At 45.6% G+C, this 16,024-nt stretch overlaps 9 protein-coding genes across 9 annotated transcripts; 5 read left to right on the top strand and 4 right to left on the bottom strand.

Moving 5' to 3' along the window:
- Nucleotides 1–16: 16 nt before the first annotated feature.
- On the top strand, nt 17–1,693 carry VTP21DRAFT_11694 (uncharacterized protein; the record flags this gene model as incomplete). The annotated part of the gene is made up of 5 exons (XM_069391166.1): nt 17–40; nt 105–201; nt 263–642; nt 716–813; nt 889–1,693. The coding sequence occupies 5 exons, from the start codon at nt 17–19 to the stop codon at nt 1,691–1,693; spliced, it is 1,404 nt and encodes a 467-aa protein (XP_069252325.1).
- Nucleotides 1,694–1,897: 204 nt separating this feature from the next.
- On the bottom strand, nt 1,898–2,209 carry VTP21DRAFT_11695 (uncharacterized protein; the record flags this gene model as incomplete). Its single annotated transcript, XM_069391167.1, has 1 exon — nt 1,898–2,209. The coding sequence occupies one exon, from the start codon at nt 2,207–2,209 to the stop codon at nt 1,898–1,900; it is 312 nt and encodes a 103-aa protein (XP_069252326.1).
- A 255-nt stretch (nt 2,210–2,464) lies between these two features.
- On the top strand, nt 2,465–4,617 carry VTP21DRAFT_11696 (uncharacterized protein; the record flags this gene model as incomplete). The annotated part of the gene is made up of 5 exons (XM_069391168.1): nt 2,465–2,747; nt 3,014–3,154; nt 3,293–3,397; nt 3,489–3,904; nt 3,985–4,617. 5 exons carry the CDS (start codon nt 2,465–2,467, stop codon nt 4,615–4,617), a joined length of 1,578 nt encoding a protein of 525 aa, XP_069252327.1.
- Nucleotides 4,618–5,071: 454 nt separating this feature from the next.
- On the top strand, nt 5,072–5,891 carry VTP21DRAFT_11697 (uncharacterized protein; the record flags this gene model as incomplete). Its single annotated transcript, XM_069391169.1, has 4 exons — nt 5,072–5,120; nt 5,202–5,523; nt 5,588–5,705; nt 5,781–5,891. The coding sequence occupies 4 exons, from the start codon at nt 5,072–5,074 to the stop codon at nt 5,889–5,891; spliced, it is 600 nt and encodes a 199-aa protein (XP_069252328.1).
- A 348-nt stretch (nt 5,892–6,239) lies between these two features.
- VTP21DRAFT_11698 (uncharacterized protein) lies at nt 6,240–9,052 on the bottom strand (the record flags this gene model as incomplete). The annotated part of the gene is made up of 3 exons (XM_069391170.1): nt 6,240–8,551; nt 8,625–8,862; nt 8,948–9,052. 3 exons carry the CDS (start codon nt 9,050–9,052, stop codon nt 6,240–6,242), a joined length of 2,655 nt encoding a protein of 884 aa, XP_069252329.1.
- Nucleotides 9,053–9,894: 842 nt separating this feature from the next.
- On the bottom strand, nt 9,895–10,226 carry VTP21DRAFT_11699 (uncharacterized protein; the record flags this gene model as incomplete). The annotated part of the gene is made up of 2 exons (XM_069391171.1): nt 9,895–10,131; nt 10,209–10,226. 2 exons carry the CDS (start codon nt 10,224–10,226, stop codon nt 9,895–9,897), a joined length of 255 nt encoding a protein of 84 aa, XP_069252330.1.
- Nucleotides 10,227–10,308: 82 nt separating this feature from the next.
- On the bottom strand, nt 10,309–10,650 carry VTP21DRAFT_11700 (uncharacterized protein; the record flags this gene model as incomplete). The annotated part of the gene is made up of 1 exon (XM_069391174.1): nt 10,309–10,650. The coding sequence occupies one exon, from the start codon at nt 10,648–10,650 to the stop codon at nt 10,309–10,311; it is 342 nt and encodes a 113-aa protein (XP_069252331.1).
- A 1,382-nt stretch (nt 10,651–12,032) lies between these two features.
- On the top strand, nt 12,033–12,435 carry VTP21DRAFT_11701 (uncharacterized protein; the record flags this gene model as incomplete). The annotated part of the gene is made up of 2 exons (XM_069391175.1): nt 12,033–12,217; nt 12,303–12,435. The coding sequence occupies 2 exons, from the start codon at nt 12,033–12,035 to the stop codon at nt 12,433–12,435; spliced, it is 318 nt and encodes a 105-aa protein (XP_069252332.1).
- A 1,733-nt stretch (nt 12,436–14,168) lies between these two features.
- VTP21DRAFT_11702 (uncharacterized protein) lies at nt 14,169–15,353 on the top strand (the record flags this gene model as incomplete). Its single annotated transcript, XM_069391176.1, has 2 exons — nt 14,169–14,350; nt 15,143–15,353. The coding sequence occupies 2 exons, from the start codon at nt 14,169–14,171 to the stop codon at nt 15,351–15,353; spliced, it is 393 nt and encodes a 130-aa protein (XP_069252333.1).
- Between the last annotated feature and the right edge of the window lie 671 nt (nt 15,354–16,024).

Genomic DNA, 16,024 nt, shown 5'->3' on the forward strand with positions numbered 1-16,024 from the left:
CCCACTACTTTATTCGATGAACGGTGTAGCAGACTTAAAAGTACATACACACATTTTTCCCCGTAATTTAATGTTTAATTCATTAATATGAATTCAAATTTCAGAAATCAGAGCACGACATCATCATTGTAGGTGCAGGCATCGCCGGATCGGCACTCGCGAGTGTCCTCGGCCGTGATGGTCGAAAAGTTCTATTAATTGGTATGGACTTGTGGCCTCCTGCTCCAGCTTTTATCCACTGACTTATCGTGTAAATAAATAGAGCGAGATCTCTCCGAACCGGACCGAATCGTTGGCGAGCTTCTCCAGCCTGCTGGAGTCCAAGCTCTTACCAAGCTTGGCCTTGAGCACACCCTCACCGGAATGCAAGAAATTCCAGTTCATGGCTACAATGTCATCTTCCGAGGAGTTGAATGCCATATCCCCTACCCGAAACTTAAAGATGGTACACGTGCAGAGGGGCGCTCATTTCATCACGGGCGATTCGTTATGAATTTGCGCCGGGCCGCCATGAAAGAACCCAATGTGACAATAGTAGAGGCCACGGCCAATGAGCTGATTCGATGCGAGACTTCAGATGCGGTCATAGGGGTAGAGTGTACACCCAAGGTCAAAAATGGAGAGAATCCCCACCCTATCCAGGTAGAGTAAATGGAAACGATAGCAAAGAGGCCTTTTTGCCTGATACCTATTCATACGCCTTCCATCCGAATAGTACTATGCTCCGCTGACCATAATATGCGATGGCTGTTTCTCCAAATTCCGCAAGGATCTTATCCAAAAACCGGTATTATCCAAATCCAACTTTGTGGGGTAAATATGCTTCCAGATTTCTTCCTTCTTCACACACCACAGGACAGAGTCCCCTAATAATACTTCGCACTCTAGCTTTGTAATAAAGGATTGCCCCCTTCCGAAGCCCCAACACGGCCACGTGGTTTTGAGCAAACCTGGCCCCGTGCTACTCTATCAGATAGGACCTAATGAAACCCGCATTCTCATCGACATCCCCGGCAAGCTCCCTAGCGCAAGCTCCGGTGCTCTTAAAGAACACCTCATCTCCGTGGTCGCTCCTCAATTACCCCCCTCCGTGCGCGACAAATTCCTCGCCCATGTTGAAACCGAGCGTATCCGATCCATGCCGAATAGCTGGCTTCCGCCTTCGATCAATAGCCATCCGGGTGTGCTGCTGCTTGGAGATGCCATGAACATGAGGCATCCGCTGACGGGTGGAGGCATGTCGTGTGCATTCAACGATGTTGTCCTATTGCGAGAGCTGCTGGCGGGGGTGTCCCTCGACGACCGAGCCACCGTCTTGGCCCAGGCCCAAGTTTGGCACTGGAGACGAAAGCTTCACAACTGCGTCATCAACGTGCTCGCGCAGGCACTTTACGACTTGTTTTCGGCCAACGACAACGCCACGATGCGGGTGCTCCAGGAGGGGTGCTTCGACTACCTGAACCAGGGCCCAGGGCCGTATCAGGACGGGCCGGTGGGGGCCCTCTCTGGGCTAAACCCCAGCCCACTCAATCTGGTGTATCACTTCTTCTGCGTGGCTTTCCATGGAATTCGGCTGATGTTCCGGCAGGTGGAGTGGAGCGAGGTTCCTGCCACGTTTGTGCGCGCAGGCGCAGCACTATGGACCGCTTGTGTGGTCATTTTGCCCGTGCTGTTTTCCGAGACGAAGTGGTAGCCAGCGCAACGTCATACCTCCCCCCAATTTCATTGCTATTTATTCCCATTTCGCTAATTGTTTCCATATCCATTCTTGTTTGGGATATCAAACTTGAGTTTCAAATTTACAAATAATAAAATACTAAGCTTGAGATCTGATTTGAGACCCTTCCTGTTTGAGGTTACTAAGGGGATTTCCTAAGCAGTCTCGTTTCTGGGTAACTCAAATGAGGGGTGGGGGGGAAAGGAACCATACACCATGCGTGTTCGGGGTTGCCGTGCAACACCAGGGTCGTGCGTCAAGGCTGTCGCCAGAGACACGATGGCCGCTTCGACGCAATCGATTGCCTCGGTTGTGCTCAGCAGGGAACCCGTCCCCCCCTCCACCGTGGCATGGCTTGTGACGAAGCCCGGCGCAAGTGTCCACAGGAACGAGTGCCTCCGGCCACGAGCGTGCTCCCGCGCGAACTCTAACGGGAAGGGGGAGGGGGGCAGGGGCAGGCACGTTTCCCTGTGGCCTCAGTCTCGCATTCATCTCGGCCGTGTCTTTGCTAAGCGAGGTTAAGGTTGGACAGGCCGTTGTGAACAAACACTTAGCAATCGTCCGGCGGCATTAAGTATCAAGCGCGCGCTATCCCAAAGCTTTTCTTTTACCCGACGGTTTCGGCCGGGCCAGCAGTAACAATGAAAAGGATTCCCAAGTCTTAAGGTTTAATTTCCTTCGAAACCTAGCAGTTAGCATCCCCCATCCCCGGCCTCGATTTGGCACGATTCCCACACGCGGCCTCTGATGGCCAGGGACAAGGTCGGAGCCGCGGCGCAGCACACGCCTTTTGTCCCACCAGAGCTTGGATCTGGTTTCACGACACGGTTGAGTTACCTGGAGCCGGCTACGGAAAGGGAATCCGCGGGAAGGCCAGAAACCATTGGGCGATCGCCCCTGGTTGACACATATGGGAAAAAAGAACGAAGCTTGCTCCAGCTGCCTCCCACCGCACCACCAGGTTGTGCTCACCAGCCATGCCCGGCCCCACTGCGCACCGCCAAACGGTGGCCTGGCCCGCTGGCTGGCTGTAGAGTCAAAATTAATTAATAGGCTTTTTTACCCGTCTGGCTTACCTTAGTTGGCTGGACGTTTCGCTTTATATTTCTAAATCCAGAAGCGGCCCCTTCAGAGCGCGGTCGGCTAGAATATACTTTTTTTCTAACCCTTTAGGCTATTTCTAATCGCTGTCCTCCCTTCACATTAGCAGCTTGCTTTCCTATTTTACTCCTCCCCCTCTTTATTTTCGGCTTCCCCGCCTTCTGTTTTCTGTTGATGATCTCCATTTGCTATTAGCGTTTTCCATTATTAACCCGACCCTTGCTAGTGACACCTATGATTATATGGAGCATCACGAGGGCGATTCCCACTTCTCGAATCCCGTCCATACCTCTCCGCCTATAACTACCGTTAAGAGTGAACCGCTGCATTCCTCGGGTAAATGGCCATGTCGCATTGGCATGATGCGAGCTGTGTTCTAATTGTCTCGACACATCGCATGCATGCCTAGTCTTGCCTATTTGTTTTTGTTTGTGTGGCCCCTTATTAACCATGCCCATATATTTGCGTGTCCAGACGTTTATCTCCCTAACCCTGACCTGCGCTCTTCCATATCCCCTCCGGCTCTTCATCCATCCTCCTCAGAAGACATGCGCCATATCTTGCCATTGCCCGACGGAGGTAGGTTGACATCATGGTCTCCTCGCGAGCCGAATAGGAGGCTGGCCCTAGCACGCTCAGCATGCTAATCTCGCAACTCTTCAATGGATAGCCAAATTCTCTATTGACGAGGAGCCCTCCAACTTCAGTCTGTACATGTTTCGCGCCATGCGAAGCCGAATTCTCGAGTTAGAACACGCGCTGAATCTGAATTCCTACAACGTCGCGGAGCCACCGCCAGCCTCATCGCAGCCTTGTTGGGCCCAACCAATAATGCAGGTGAAACCGGCGCCGACCGCCCCAACCCCCTCCCTTCACCCTCGGCAACATGTGAGGAAGACATCCAGCGAGGAGCGTCATACTCCGTTAACCTCAACGCCGGTTGAAACCACTTGGCATATTGAGCAGCCTGGGCCAGAAAACCCTCGGCCGCAATCCACCGCCTCAACTGGCCCACTGAGTAGAATATACTTCACGCGCTTTGCACCCTATAACTCGCCAACCATTACCAGTCGCGCAAGGTCCCAGGTAAATATACAAACACCCTTTTTAAACTAGACAACCTTCCCTCTCTTTGCTAATGGACACCCGATCCGGTTCGGTTTTAGAAGCATGACAAATTGAGTAAGTCTCCAACCAAATCCACCAAGGATTCCCGGGCTGCGAAGGAGGCGTCGGCCACTCCTTCACCCTCGACGAGGAAAGAGCCAAACCCGCCAGTGACCTCTGCACCCACAATTCAAACTCTGCAATGGTCCCATGCCCGCCATACATCCAACGCATCCTCCATCTCCTCTCCCTCGTCTTCCTCAAACTCCCCCGCCTCGCCCGTTATCCCGCGGCTGGCACCCTCTCCCACAATTAGGCCGCATCCGCACACTCCCGATCATCTTCCCCCGCTTGCGTCCCAGCCCATGGCCAGAATAGAGCTGCCTTCTCCCGGCAACCTATTAACCCAGCACCACCGGCATCCGTACTCTCAACCACCCCAATATAGACGGGCCTCTGCTCACGAGGAACTAGGCTCGACGAGACCCCCCGCGGAGGAACCACCCATCCTTATCCCAAAACCAACTCGCCTGTTTCCGCCTCCACCACTCCTGTCTTCGAGCCCTCCACAACCTCCGCCGCCCCAGCAGCAGCCCCATCCACAGCTTTCCCCGACGCGCTATGAGGATGCAAGCTATAGACCGCCTGGATGGGATCCTGAGAACATGCAAGATTCACATAGAGAGCGGTGAACACTCCATTATTATTCGTTGTTGTGGCCGTTCGTTTATTTAACTATTTATTGTATTTAGACGAAGGCTTATCTGATTTTTTCTACGCTGTTAATTTTGGGAAATCGAGGGGGAGGGTGGAATGCAACCAAATTCTCTGTTAATATGTTCCAATGTCTCTATACATTTTTTTTATTTATTATATCTAACTATTTGTTTTTAATCTCCCCCATATATTGGGTGCTTCACTGTCCAATTTTGTGTTCGAGAGTGTGTGTTCAAATTTCCTTTCTTTCGTTGTCTTCTCCCCCACGTCGATAGGTTTCTTCATCGTTGAGTGCAAATAGATATAGAGATTGGGTGGCTTACGCAACTCTGAAGAACTATTTCATTTAGAAATTTGAATAAAGCATTGGGCCATCCACACTTTCAGTTTGATCGAGTTCGACCCCTCTGTGCGCTCCCATTGACGAACATGGATGATAACATTGAAAGTGTCCTGCTGGTAATACGGGAATGCTATGGTAGAATGCGTGTTTTACATTTGTACTTGATTGGTTTCAAGATGAGCCAACCATCTTAAGTATCATGATCATCTTGTGTAGTGTATAAAATCCCCTCGCGCATGTCTAGTCGTGGCTACCGCGCCGCAGAGTGGGGCGATATGGAGAGCCCACTCTGGAAGGGGCGCCTTCGTATTGTGACTTCTGCCCAGAACGCCTATATACGCCTTGAAGATTCCACCACCGGCGAACTGTTTGCCGTTTGCCCCTACGATGATGAAGGAGCCGTGGAAGCCGTCTTGGACTCGAGCAGATATTTCGTGTTGAGGGTGGTCAATGAAGGCAGGAAAGCTTTCATAGGCATGGGCTTTCGCGAGAGGACAGAGGCTTTTGATTTCAATGTGGCATTGCAAGATCATGTCAAGTAATGTCGCATGGCTTTGAAATCCTGACGTCCATCTCGACTAACCGGGGTAGTTGATGAATAGACACGTCAAGGCGGAGCAAGAAGCTGCCGAGAGAAAGGCAGCTGACGTTGCAAATCCCGTGCCGAAAAAGGACTACAGCTTGAAAGAGGGTCAAACCATAAGCATTAGCATAGGCGGGGTGAGGATCGAACCCCTTTTTGCTTTCCTTTCCGTTTCTTCTCTAGCTTGCTCTAACATGATGGGTCTCCTATAGAAAACCCCCATGAATCGATCCAAACCTCCCGCATCGGAGGAATCCGCTGCAGTGCCACCACTCCTTCCCCCACCTCCTCGCGGTACAACAAGGCGTGTCCAGCCAAAATGATAATGCAAATTCGTTCTCTCCCCTCCCGTATCCAAAATATATCACCTTGACCTACCTCGCTATTTTTGCTTATTATGTGCCATTTTCATGTGTGCGAGAAAATTCATACAATATACACACATATACATATATATATTTATATTTATATAATCTTATACTACTGGTAAAAAGTTCTACAAAATACCCTAAAAAGTAGGGACCAAATTACATAGTCCTATATGAATCATGTAGGTCAATACATATGAGATAAACAAGCACGCTAAAGCGTCAAGTGAAAAAAAAAAAAAAGAAATCCGTTAGTGGATGCATTGGTTAGATTAGATAAGAACTGGCGAGATACATCCCCACTCATCCGGTAAATTGGGTCTCCAGAAGCTCTTGCAGCACGCTCTCAAAGTCTCCGTTGTAGGCCTCCAGCAAATGCCGGTTCAGCTCCCGGTTGCGAAAACCCATCTCATAGAGACTACGCACTTGATTCTCATGGGGGTATAGGCGACGCAGGTGAAGGGGCGTTTCAGCACTTCTGAGCTGGGTAGGAGGAGCAACGGCAGTAGTAGCCTGCTGTAGCGGCATTGGTTGAGGAGTGGGGGTTTCCTGTGGTGGAGTTGAGGTTGCTACTGGGAGAACCTGTTCACGGGTTTGTTCCGCGGAATGATGCGAAGCGGTATCGGTAGATTCTGCTCCCGGTCGGATTGTATCCGTGCTCTCTCCCCCTGTCCCGCTTTTTTCGTCCTCACTTGTTACGCTCTCTTCCGTATCAGGTTTGTACAGATCCGCGTTCTCCTTATCCTGGGCCGTCTCCTCCACCAGGACATATTCGTCCCCCTCCCGCTCATTCTCCTCGAGATCTTCACAGTCCACGAACGCTGCCCCGAACACCGAGCCCCGGGGGCTCGACACGGCCGGGGTGGAGATGTCAGAGGTCGCGACTGAAACCACTTCACTCCCAAAGCTCATCTGGAACGAGCTCGAGTCGTCCCCATCACGCTCGAGCCCTCCATTTTGAGTTTTTACCTGCGAGGTCGTCTCCTCATCCAGGTGAATCAAAGAGGGCTCCTCCAAACTGTGCTCCGCTTCACCATAATGAATGACGGGGAAGATCATCGACGACCCTTCCAAGACCTCTCCTTGACGGTGTTCCGCTTGAAGCGGCTCCCAGATCTCGTCCGCCTTTTCTCTAGTAGCGGATTCCATTTCAGGTGCCTGCTCTGATGACGTTTCTTCTGCTTGTTTCACCGTAATATCGCACCACACGCGATGTCCAAATCGAGTCCCATCGGGTGCCACGAGACGCCAAAAGGAGGTGTATCGTCCAGGGATATCGGGGGCCCGCAAGTGGGCAACGAGATTTACCTTCTCACCAGGCGCTGCTGGGGGTACCACAAACCTCACCCCATTGTTCCTACCCCACGCCATTGCCGGTGAAATGATGGTCGGGTGCATGCTGTCGCCCCCTACGCACAGCAAAACTGTGCCATTCGGCCAAGCCCGATTGCCGTCATTTTCCATGCACCATGTTTTGGTTATGGACTGGTGTGGCGTTACATAGGCCCCGTCGGGGTAGGTTATATCACTAACGAAAGCCGCACTATAATAGGGTTCTTCCACTTCGTAGTGATGTCGCGGTGCATCGGCTTGCAATGCACTATGATCCACGTCGGGAACCTGACGGGATTTTGAATCCAGGTCGAGCATATCCGGTTGCCTTGATTCCGATGATATTAGGAGTGAACTCTTTAACACCTCGTTTGGCTTCTGCAATACATCACCACCCCCCAACTCGTTCACCACTTCGGTGTGAGAGGTTGTGCTATCTCTGTCCATGTTGCTCCTCACCGCATCCGTGTCAGCGACGGCTACCTTTCTTGGGGCGAAACCGACGACCACGAATTGATGCTCTGGATGTTGCGTTTCCGCCAAAGGATAACACCGTGCACACAAATCAAAATCGGGGCATTCGGCGCATTTGTATCGCACCTGCGTGATAAAGGATTCACAAAAATCGCAAGTTGATCCGTAAAAGAGTCGCTGTGTACGCATGGATTGGTCATGGTATGGGTAGGGGATAGGTGTAAAGTGATGGCTATCAGGATGGAGATGGGCAGCCGTACCTCGGCCGGCGGGCCCTTTGCACCGTTGACAAAGATCAAAATCGGGACAGACCTCACATTTCCACCGTATCCCTTTTAGAGTTTTCTGGCAACCGTCGCATACCACATGCAAATGGTTAACCGGTTCACAGATGGGTACTACTCTACTGGGAGCGGCTGATATTGTAATTTGAAGCTCTTCACTAGCAGCTTGCGACGTTCCAGAAGCACTTGGAGCATGACTGGTATTATGCTCTGCTGCCGTTTGTCCACTGTCCATTGTATCATGCCTAGTGGGCATAAATTCGGAAAAATTCTCCTCGAAATTTTGTAGAAATTGTCGCAAAAAGTCTTGGAATGTGCTGGTTATATCTCGGGCACGCGTCTGGGCAGAGCGAAAGGTGGCAATTATATCCTCTGCAATAGCATGCTCGTCGTTGTCTACACTGTGACATGGAGCATTGTTTGAACTAGTTCCGTTTACCATTGGGGAAGATTTTTGATCAATTTTTGGTTTGGGTGAGGAGGATGCTTCGTCATTTTCGACGTAGAATGAGAGGGGAATAGAATCTAAAAATAAGATTAAACCAAAAAAACATGTAGCATGTATTAAATAGAGCTTGGCATAGAAAGTATTGCTTACCCTTAGTTGAATCAGCAATGGCTTTCTCCGAGCTTACGCTCGAACCTTGCGTATCCCCGAGTGTGTTCTCGTTGGTCTCATTTCTTGACGCACTTAATCGAACAACAATTTGTCCGTTACCTTGATTGAAATACCTAATTGCCTCTTCGATATCCAGGTTGCATGTCACCGATATAACATCGTTATCCTCATCAATGTAACTAAGATTGAGACTAGGATCTCCGAGTAATTTGGTGATCTAGACATGTAAGAATATAAATGATTATTGGGCTTTGCACGACAAGCTAGGACATGCTTTTAGATTATAAATATGTTTCACTTACCCTTTCTAACAATACATCGAACTTAGGCACTTGCTGAAATGTCAGTCGCCGAATCCGTTCATGGTAAGTAACTTTGAATACTATGGTGCAGGCTGGTAAATCCATAGAAATGCTAAAACTAGATGTATATGATTTTTCTCTGAGAAAAAAAAAAAGTATGTAAGAAAGGAGTGAGCTGAGCAGCGATGGTTTGCGTGGACGATAGCTACGACTTGCCAAGACACCACCCTTTGACAGTCACAAACACGTAGCGGAATTTTAAAGCTTCGAGAAAAAACACGAATATTCAAAATTGATGTTCCAGAGAGGTGACTTACGCAAATCCTAGCGAGAAGTAACCTAGCATATTCGTCCTTGATTACTCAAGCAGCATTACGGAAACCTGATGATCTGGGGGTGTTCCTGGTATAAGAGAACTTCGCTTTTGGCAAGCGAAGTTTATTATGCATTTTGTTCACCTCTACTATTATCCCCAAACTCACGTTGCATAAATAAATTTTCACAAAATTGTTTTTGCTTTTCTCGACTTATATCATTTTGCTACTGGTTATCTTTACTACACCATCTCTCTAATATACTCTATATATCGGTTATGTCTATACTCTCCACATTTATCCCTCATTCAATTCTCAATTTAGGTCTCGCTTTTTATCACATTCTCCAGAAGAGCGGGTAGGTGGGATTAGAGAATGCTTAACACAAATGCAATATATTTAAGTGGCCAATTTGGATATGGAATTCAATGGAATTGAAGCAAACAGAGCTCTGGAGTAAAAAAGTGGATTAGACAGAAAAAGATGTCCGAGGATGAAAGATTAAGTTAGATTATAATTATCGAAAGAAATAGCGCATAATCTGGTATTCTAGTTGTATAATATACAATATCTCAATAAAATAGCATCATATCGATATATTTAGAGTTTATTACTATAAATTTGGAAAAGACTTCATTCTGTACATGATCTATACTTGATATATTCGGTAGGGTGCACGATCGCTCTCTCAAACGCGTTACAAGCCTCGTTGATTGTGAGAGTGTCGCTGGAGACGATGAGCTCATGGTTTGCAAATTTGGTGTGAAGCAGAGCCTGAGTGACAACGCGTCCGATATCACGACACGAGGTGAAGGTGACCTTTTGCTTGCCGTCGCCCACAATGGTCCAGTGGCGTGCTGCGTATTGAATCTAAATCAGGGGCTGAAAGCTAGATCAAGGAAGAAGCCTAGGTAGATGACGGTGCACTCGATTCTGCTAGCTTTGACCTCGACAAAATGTTCCATCTTGTTCGTTGTTCTGAGTTCTTACAGGCGGAGTGTAGCGCATTCGGCGATGATCATAACTGAATTTAGAGGGGATGTAGCGTTACACTCCAGTAGCCTCGGCCGCCTCAAACACCGCCTGCTCCACCTTCACACCGGTTGCCGTTCCGGAATGACGGTTTTCCCAAAGTGCGATTGCAATCACCACTGCATCCGACCCAGCAAGGGCGCTTCGGAGGGAGGTTTGGTCGGAATAGTCTGCAATGGGGACGAGTGATGGGCCGAGTCTTCGCAGCTCGTCAGAGGTATTGGATCGTGTTGACTCAGGGCGCGTCAGAACGCGAACTTGAGAGAATGCTCCAGATTTGAGAAGTTCCCGGAGAATGTGGGAGCCAAGATACCCCGTGCCTCCGGTTACAGTGACAATTGTACATCCCGTGGACATGACAGACGATAGAATTTTTAACAAATAAATTTTAACTAGGAACAACTATTGACAGTAGAATGTGCAATATATGTTTTCAACAACCAACCGGATTTATACCCTTTTCATCCCCCATAATAGTGCTTTAATCTAAATTTTACTCACTTGTGCACAGCTACTTCAAACAAACATCCAAACAAACATAAATAGGATATAGATGGGAATTAGAGCATGTTCACACCTCAATAAAGATGTTCGAGAATATATACTGTAGGAATTAATTAAACCCGTTCCCAAATAATATTTTTAACTTTGCGATTTAATCACAATACTAATGTATCTCTGTACACCTCCCTTTAGGCCATCCAATGGTGTATACTATGGAGTCATTTGAATATAGGCCTTTAGTGAAAGAATATACTAGCATAATATGCGTAGACGAGCCTACTCCAAATTCCTCGTATTTTCCCTACAATGAATCTCTGAAAATCTCTGTGCTGTTCAGAATATGTGGAACGCCTTCCTATTTCATTCGCCCAATTGGCGGTTATTGCGTTTGTCTGGAACTGAGAAGTTCGAAGACTTGAATTCTCAGGGTATCGTGTGATAAGAAGATTTGATAATGAGATCTGATTTATGCACCATTGAGGAGAGTCAAGCATCTTTTAGATATTCAAAAAATCCAGTACACAGCACAGCCGAGATATGCCATTTTTCCGGTGGGAAAATTAGAGGTGGGCTGATAATAATAGACAAGAGGATTCAGGCGAAGATGGCTTTATTAAATAGAATAAGCGCATTGTGTGAAATGTGGCCTAATTGACAAAAGACCTGAATGAACTTTTACTTAAGATAGACGCTCTTCTGCCCTCAATAGAATCCTTGATAGTCATAAGGATCTATTTTGCCAGGATAGTGCCAAGTTTTTTTTATTTTTATTTTTTCTATTTATAAATTGAGTATTAATAGAATCAAGGAATAAAGATCCGTTTTTTGATTCTCATGTGAAAGTGAGAGTAGATAATTTTGAATAGGACATTCATCTTTTAATTTTGGGTGGCGTGAAGCATTCTTTTTTACCCCTGCAATGAGAAGTACCCGGATCCATCGGGCGCTCTGTTGCAATGAGCCCAGCAAGAATAATTTCCAAATCGAAGGGCTCAATCCAAAACAGTACTCTGCTCCCATAAAGGATCCTGGGTACTCTTGATTCAAATAAGAAACAGACGGCTGCTGCCGTTCGTTTATCGAAGGCGTGAGAAGTGGTGGAGTGTACCGGAGTGAAGGGTAACGCATGGCAGCCCTCGAATTCTATATATTGTCCTTGCACTGTATTGATCCTCTACTTCCTCTTCGTATCACTTCAAAAGTTAATCGAAATCGAACTAATCAATTCATCAATTATGGAGCAACAATATAATAAGGGCGATCGTGTTGAGTTCCGCAGCCAACAACACAATAACCAAAAGCGCACTGGTGTGATTCAAAACGTTCAGGGATCTGGGCAACAGTGCAAGTACACGATCCGTGACGATAATGACAACCAGAATGTGCAGTGCCAGCAATCGAACATTGAGCGCAAACTAGAGTAATTAGGCATGCTTTGACCCGCCTTGCGTTACTACTTAGTTCAAAAGAATATATTATTATACGGCTCTTGTATATTAATAAAGTGACCATAATTTGCGCTTGATAACATCCAACACACAAGACTATTATTATAGGCTCCCATTTACAACAAAAGAGCTTCCGCTCCTCACCCCGCACGATTACATGGAATTTCTTCCAAATCAAGTATCTAATTAGACCACACCATCCAACCCAAAATGACGGGTTAGAGTTCGATTTACGCGTAAATCCTTTGCATATTTTCACACATATCGTAGCTGCAATCAGAAAAAAAAAGGATTCAGCAACCAGATGCAATACAACCCCAATTCAAGGGGGATAAATCAGGTATTTGGAAACAGTTGATGAATGGAACAGGGAAATAAAAGGATATATTATACTATTTACAAATAATGAATAATATCACTCTGCAACTATTATTTTATTATATCCCCAAAGAAAAGATAATTAAATTATAATTTTTAATGGATTCCCTGTATAGTCTTTGTTCTTTTTTCCTCATTCTCTAGTCGCCACTAGCAACAACACTAAGTATACATATTAAGTAACTTTGGCGCAACTCAAATGTGGGAATGAATCTCAGTTCTCAATTTATCCTGGATTTCGATATTCACACCACACCCTTAAAGAACACAACACAGGTTGAATACTTGTTTAATTCCATCAAGAGCAATAAATGAACATGAAAGCTCGACTCTCCTCCTATCTAACTTTGTCCACACTATTGTCTTCTTGCAGTTTTCTTGGCGATAGGAAATTTATCCCCAAAATCCGACGATCAAATGTTTAAAATCCGCCAAGATACGGCCACGTAAAAATTCAAGGCAGACTAAATCCTAATTGTATGCATTTTTGCCTTTCAAGCGGGTGTGATAAAAAAAAGATTGATAATCTTATCCAAATATCCATCAGGTAGATGCTAACACAGTGGTGCCACTAGTTCTTAAAGCCAACTCGGCCATCCTCAATTTTCAGTGAAATCGAGAGCAGCCTTCCCCCCCCGAATTGTGTCAAATCGCAAATTTCATTTGCACTATATTTAGAATATGAAATTTAAAATGAACATGGATACACAGCAGCAAATTATTCGGTGTTTTTGATGGCAATGCCCTTAAAGACAGGTGTCACTGATATCCTGGTCTATTTCTCATCCCGCGGCCAAAAAATTGCCAATAGCATCTTTGGGGGATTTCGAAAGGTCAACTACGGGATCGCGACATTTTTAGCTCCTCATCTCCGTGATCGTTGATTGCACCGGATTTTACTCTCGGTAATGAATAGTAGCCCGGAACTTAGAAAATATTTCGTATGATTCTAAGATTCTCACAAGTTTGAGTTTTCTGGAACGAGATAAAATTCGCATAAAATATAATACAATTAATTGACTATGGAGAAACGCTCACAAATATGCCAATCTATCGATCTGGCATACCTAAGGGTATTTACTCTGGCTCAAAACGACAGCAACACTTACTCACCTACGATATTTTCAACTAAACGATAGTACTCCATCTCGATCTTTCGCTTTCCTTCGGCATCATCTTATGCTACTTTAATCTCTGCCTTTTGCTTTTTTTTAGTTTTTGTTTATGCACGCAGTTCTTTTACACCCCCGATGGGAAACTAGCAAATTCGCCGACCCATTCTCAAAGGTACCCAAAATACTCTCACGCATGGGGTTCATACAGCCTTTTGCATTCAAACGAGACATTTTTTGCTCACCACGGGGGGCGCATTAAGAAAAAAAGCGCCGCCGAACGTGTGAGAATAACGGAGCGCATGAGAACAACACATCGGCGCGGGGCCTTCTCCAAACATATAAATAGGCACCTGTCCCCGAAATGAAAATTCATCAATTTCAATTCAACAAAAAAGGAACTTAATCTCTTACTAAACGACGCAAAACTACCATGGAACAACAATACAGACAAGGTGACCGTGTTGAATGGAGGGACCAGCAAAACAACCAAAAGCGCCAAGGCACCATTCAACAAGTCCAAGGATCTGGACAAAATGCTCGATACACCATTCGGGATGATCAAAATCAGCAGCAACAGGAGGTCCAGCACAATCGCATTGAGCGCAAGCTTCAGTAAGCCTTTCAGCATGTCGTCCTCTTGTGTAATCAATGAAAAAAAAACTCTTCAGTTTTTGTATGCAATAAAGTGAATTTAACTTCACAATAAACATTCAATGAATTTCAAAAATTTTGCGGACCTCTCCATATCTAATGTCAGTAAGTTAGTTACTGCTTACATATTGGTGCTATTTCTCTTCCCCCTATCAACTATGAAGGCTGGCAAGGTATTCCATAGTGAAATGATATTAAGCAATATTGTATTATCTCTAGAATATTTAAACACTAAGATTTAATAATCGCAGAGTTAATAGAGAGAGATTCAATTAAATTTAGAACCCCAGCAATCAATCGCAGAATTATTATGTAAAATCTGAAGGCAGCGTTTATAGGGTAAATATGGGCTTTTGTTCTTCATATTCAAAGAAGTCTTGGGCTTTCGAAAGATAGGAACAAACTTGAAGCTGCAAAGGCCATCTTAAGCAGACGGTAGACATACTTTGTCTACAAACTTGAATTTCTAGAATAAGGTAAAATACCTCTTTAAAACGCGAGCTCTCGTTCTTGAAGCTTTCCAATAGGGGTATCGACTCAAATTTTCCTTCGTACGTGAAACACTACTCACTTTCTCCACGAGGGCGCATTGGAAAAAAAAAATGCCGTTGACGGCGTGAGAATGCCTGAAATGTATTTTGAGAATAACCCATGGGTACAGATTCTTTCTTGTAATCTTATTATTTCACTCTTCACCATATCACTCTGGCACTTTTGCCCAATTTCATCCCAATATTAGCATTTATAAACAAGTCTATTACTTTGCCGATTTGCCATGGACCACGAAGAGCAATGCCGCGTGAACGATCGCGTTGAATGGCGAGACGATAATAATCAAAAGCACACTGGAGTAATCGTGGGAGTCGACGGAATTGGGCTACACGCTAGCTATAAGGTCCTTAACGAAAAAACCCAACAAGAGGAACAATGCCACCATCATCAGGTGGAGCGCAAACTCCAATAAAGGACTTTACGGTGCTTTCTTTTCTTTGGATAAGATTGAAGTAGAATGCTGTGAATATTGTATTTTGGTATTGTTTTTTAAGGCCTTTTCTTCGAATATTCAATTGTCAGTCAATAGTTGTAAAATAACATCTCACTAAACTTCACTGGTAGTGAGTCCTTTAATGACAATGATTATGTACTATTTATGTCCTTTGGCAATTCAGTACAAACTCTAGTATGATAGTATTACTAAAAAACCGTCTGATTATGTTGTGAATATTTTCTATCCCACAACAACTGTGAAAGAAATATATTTGAATGGTCCGATATAACGGAGCTTTAGGAAGGATTCCACCTTAGATAACTCAATGAGTTTTATTAATGGCATATCAGTGTATCAAAGAAATAACGTGCCTTAAGTGAAGGACACCCAGATAAATTCGAAGAATTAGGTTACAGCTGGAAGTTTACTAGAGATACTGCGAAGTATTTAGGGGGTAATGATGAATTTACTACGACCAAGAGAGAGCGCCTTGACAACGGATTAAGAAAATATCTCACGAAATACCCGAGCAATGACTTGGCGCATGACACTAGTTATTTTGTTAAGTTTTTGGGCGCCAGAACAGTCTCTCACCTGGTGAAATAGGCCACTAGTCTAAAATTGCTATTGAATACAGGCTTTATTTC

Source organism: Calcarisporiella thermophila (genome assembly GCF_041956535.1).
Source record: "Calcarisporiella thermophila strain CBS 279.70 unplaced genomic scaffold VTP21scaffold_9, whole genome shotgun sequence".
In the NCBI taxonomy this organism is placed as follows: Eukaryota; Fungi; Calcarisporiellomycota; class Calcarisporiellomycetes; order Calcarisporiellales; family Calcarisporiellaceae; genus Calcarisporiella; species Calcarisporiella thermophila.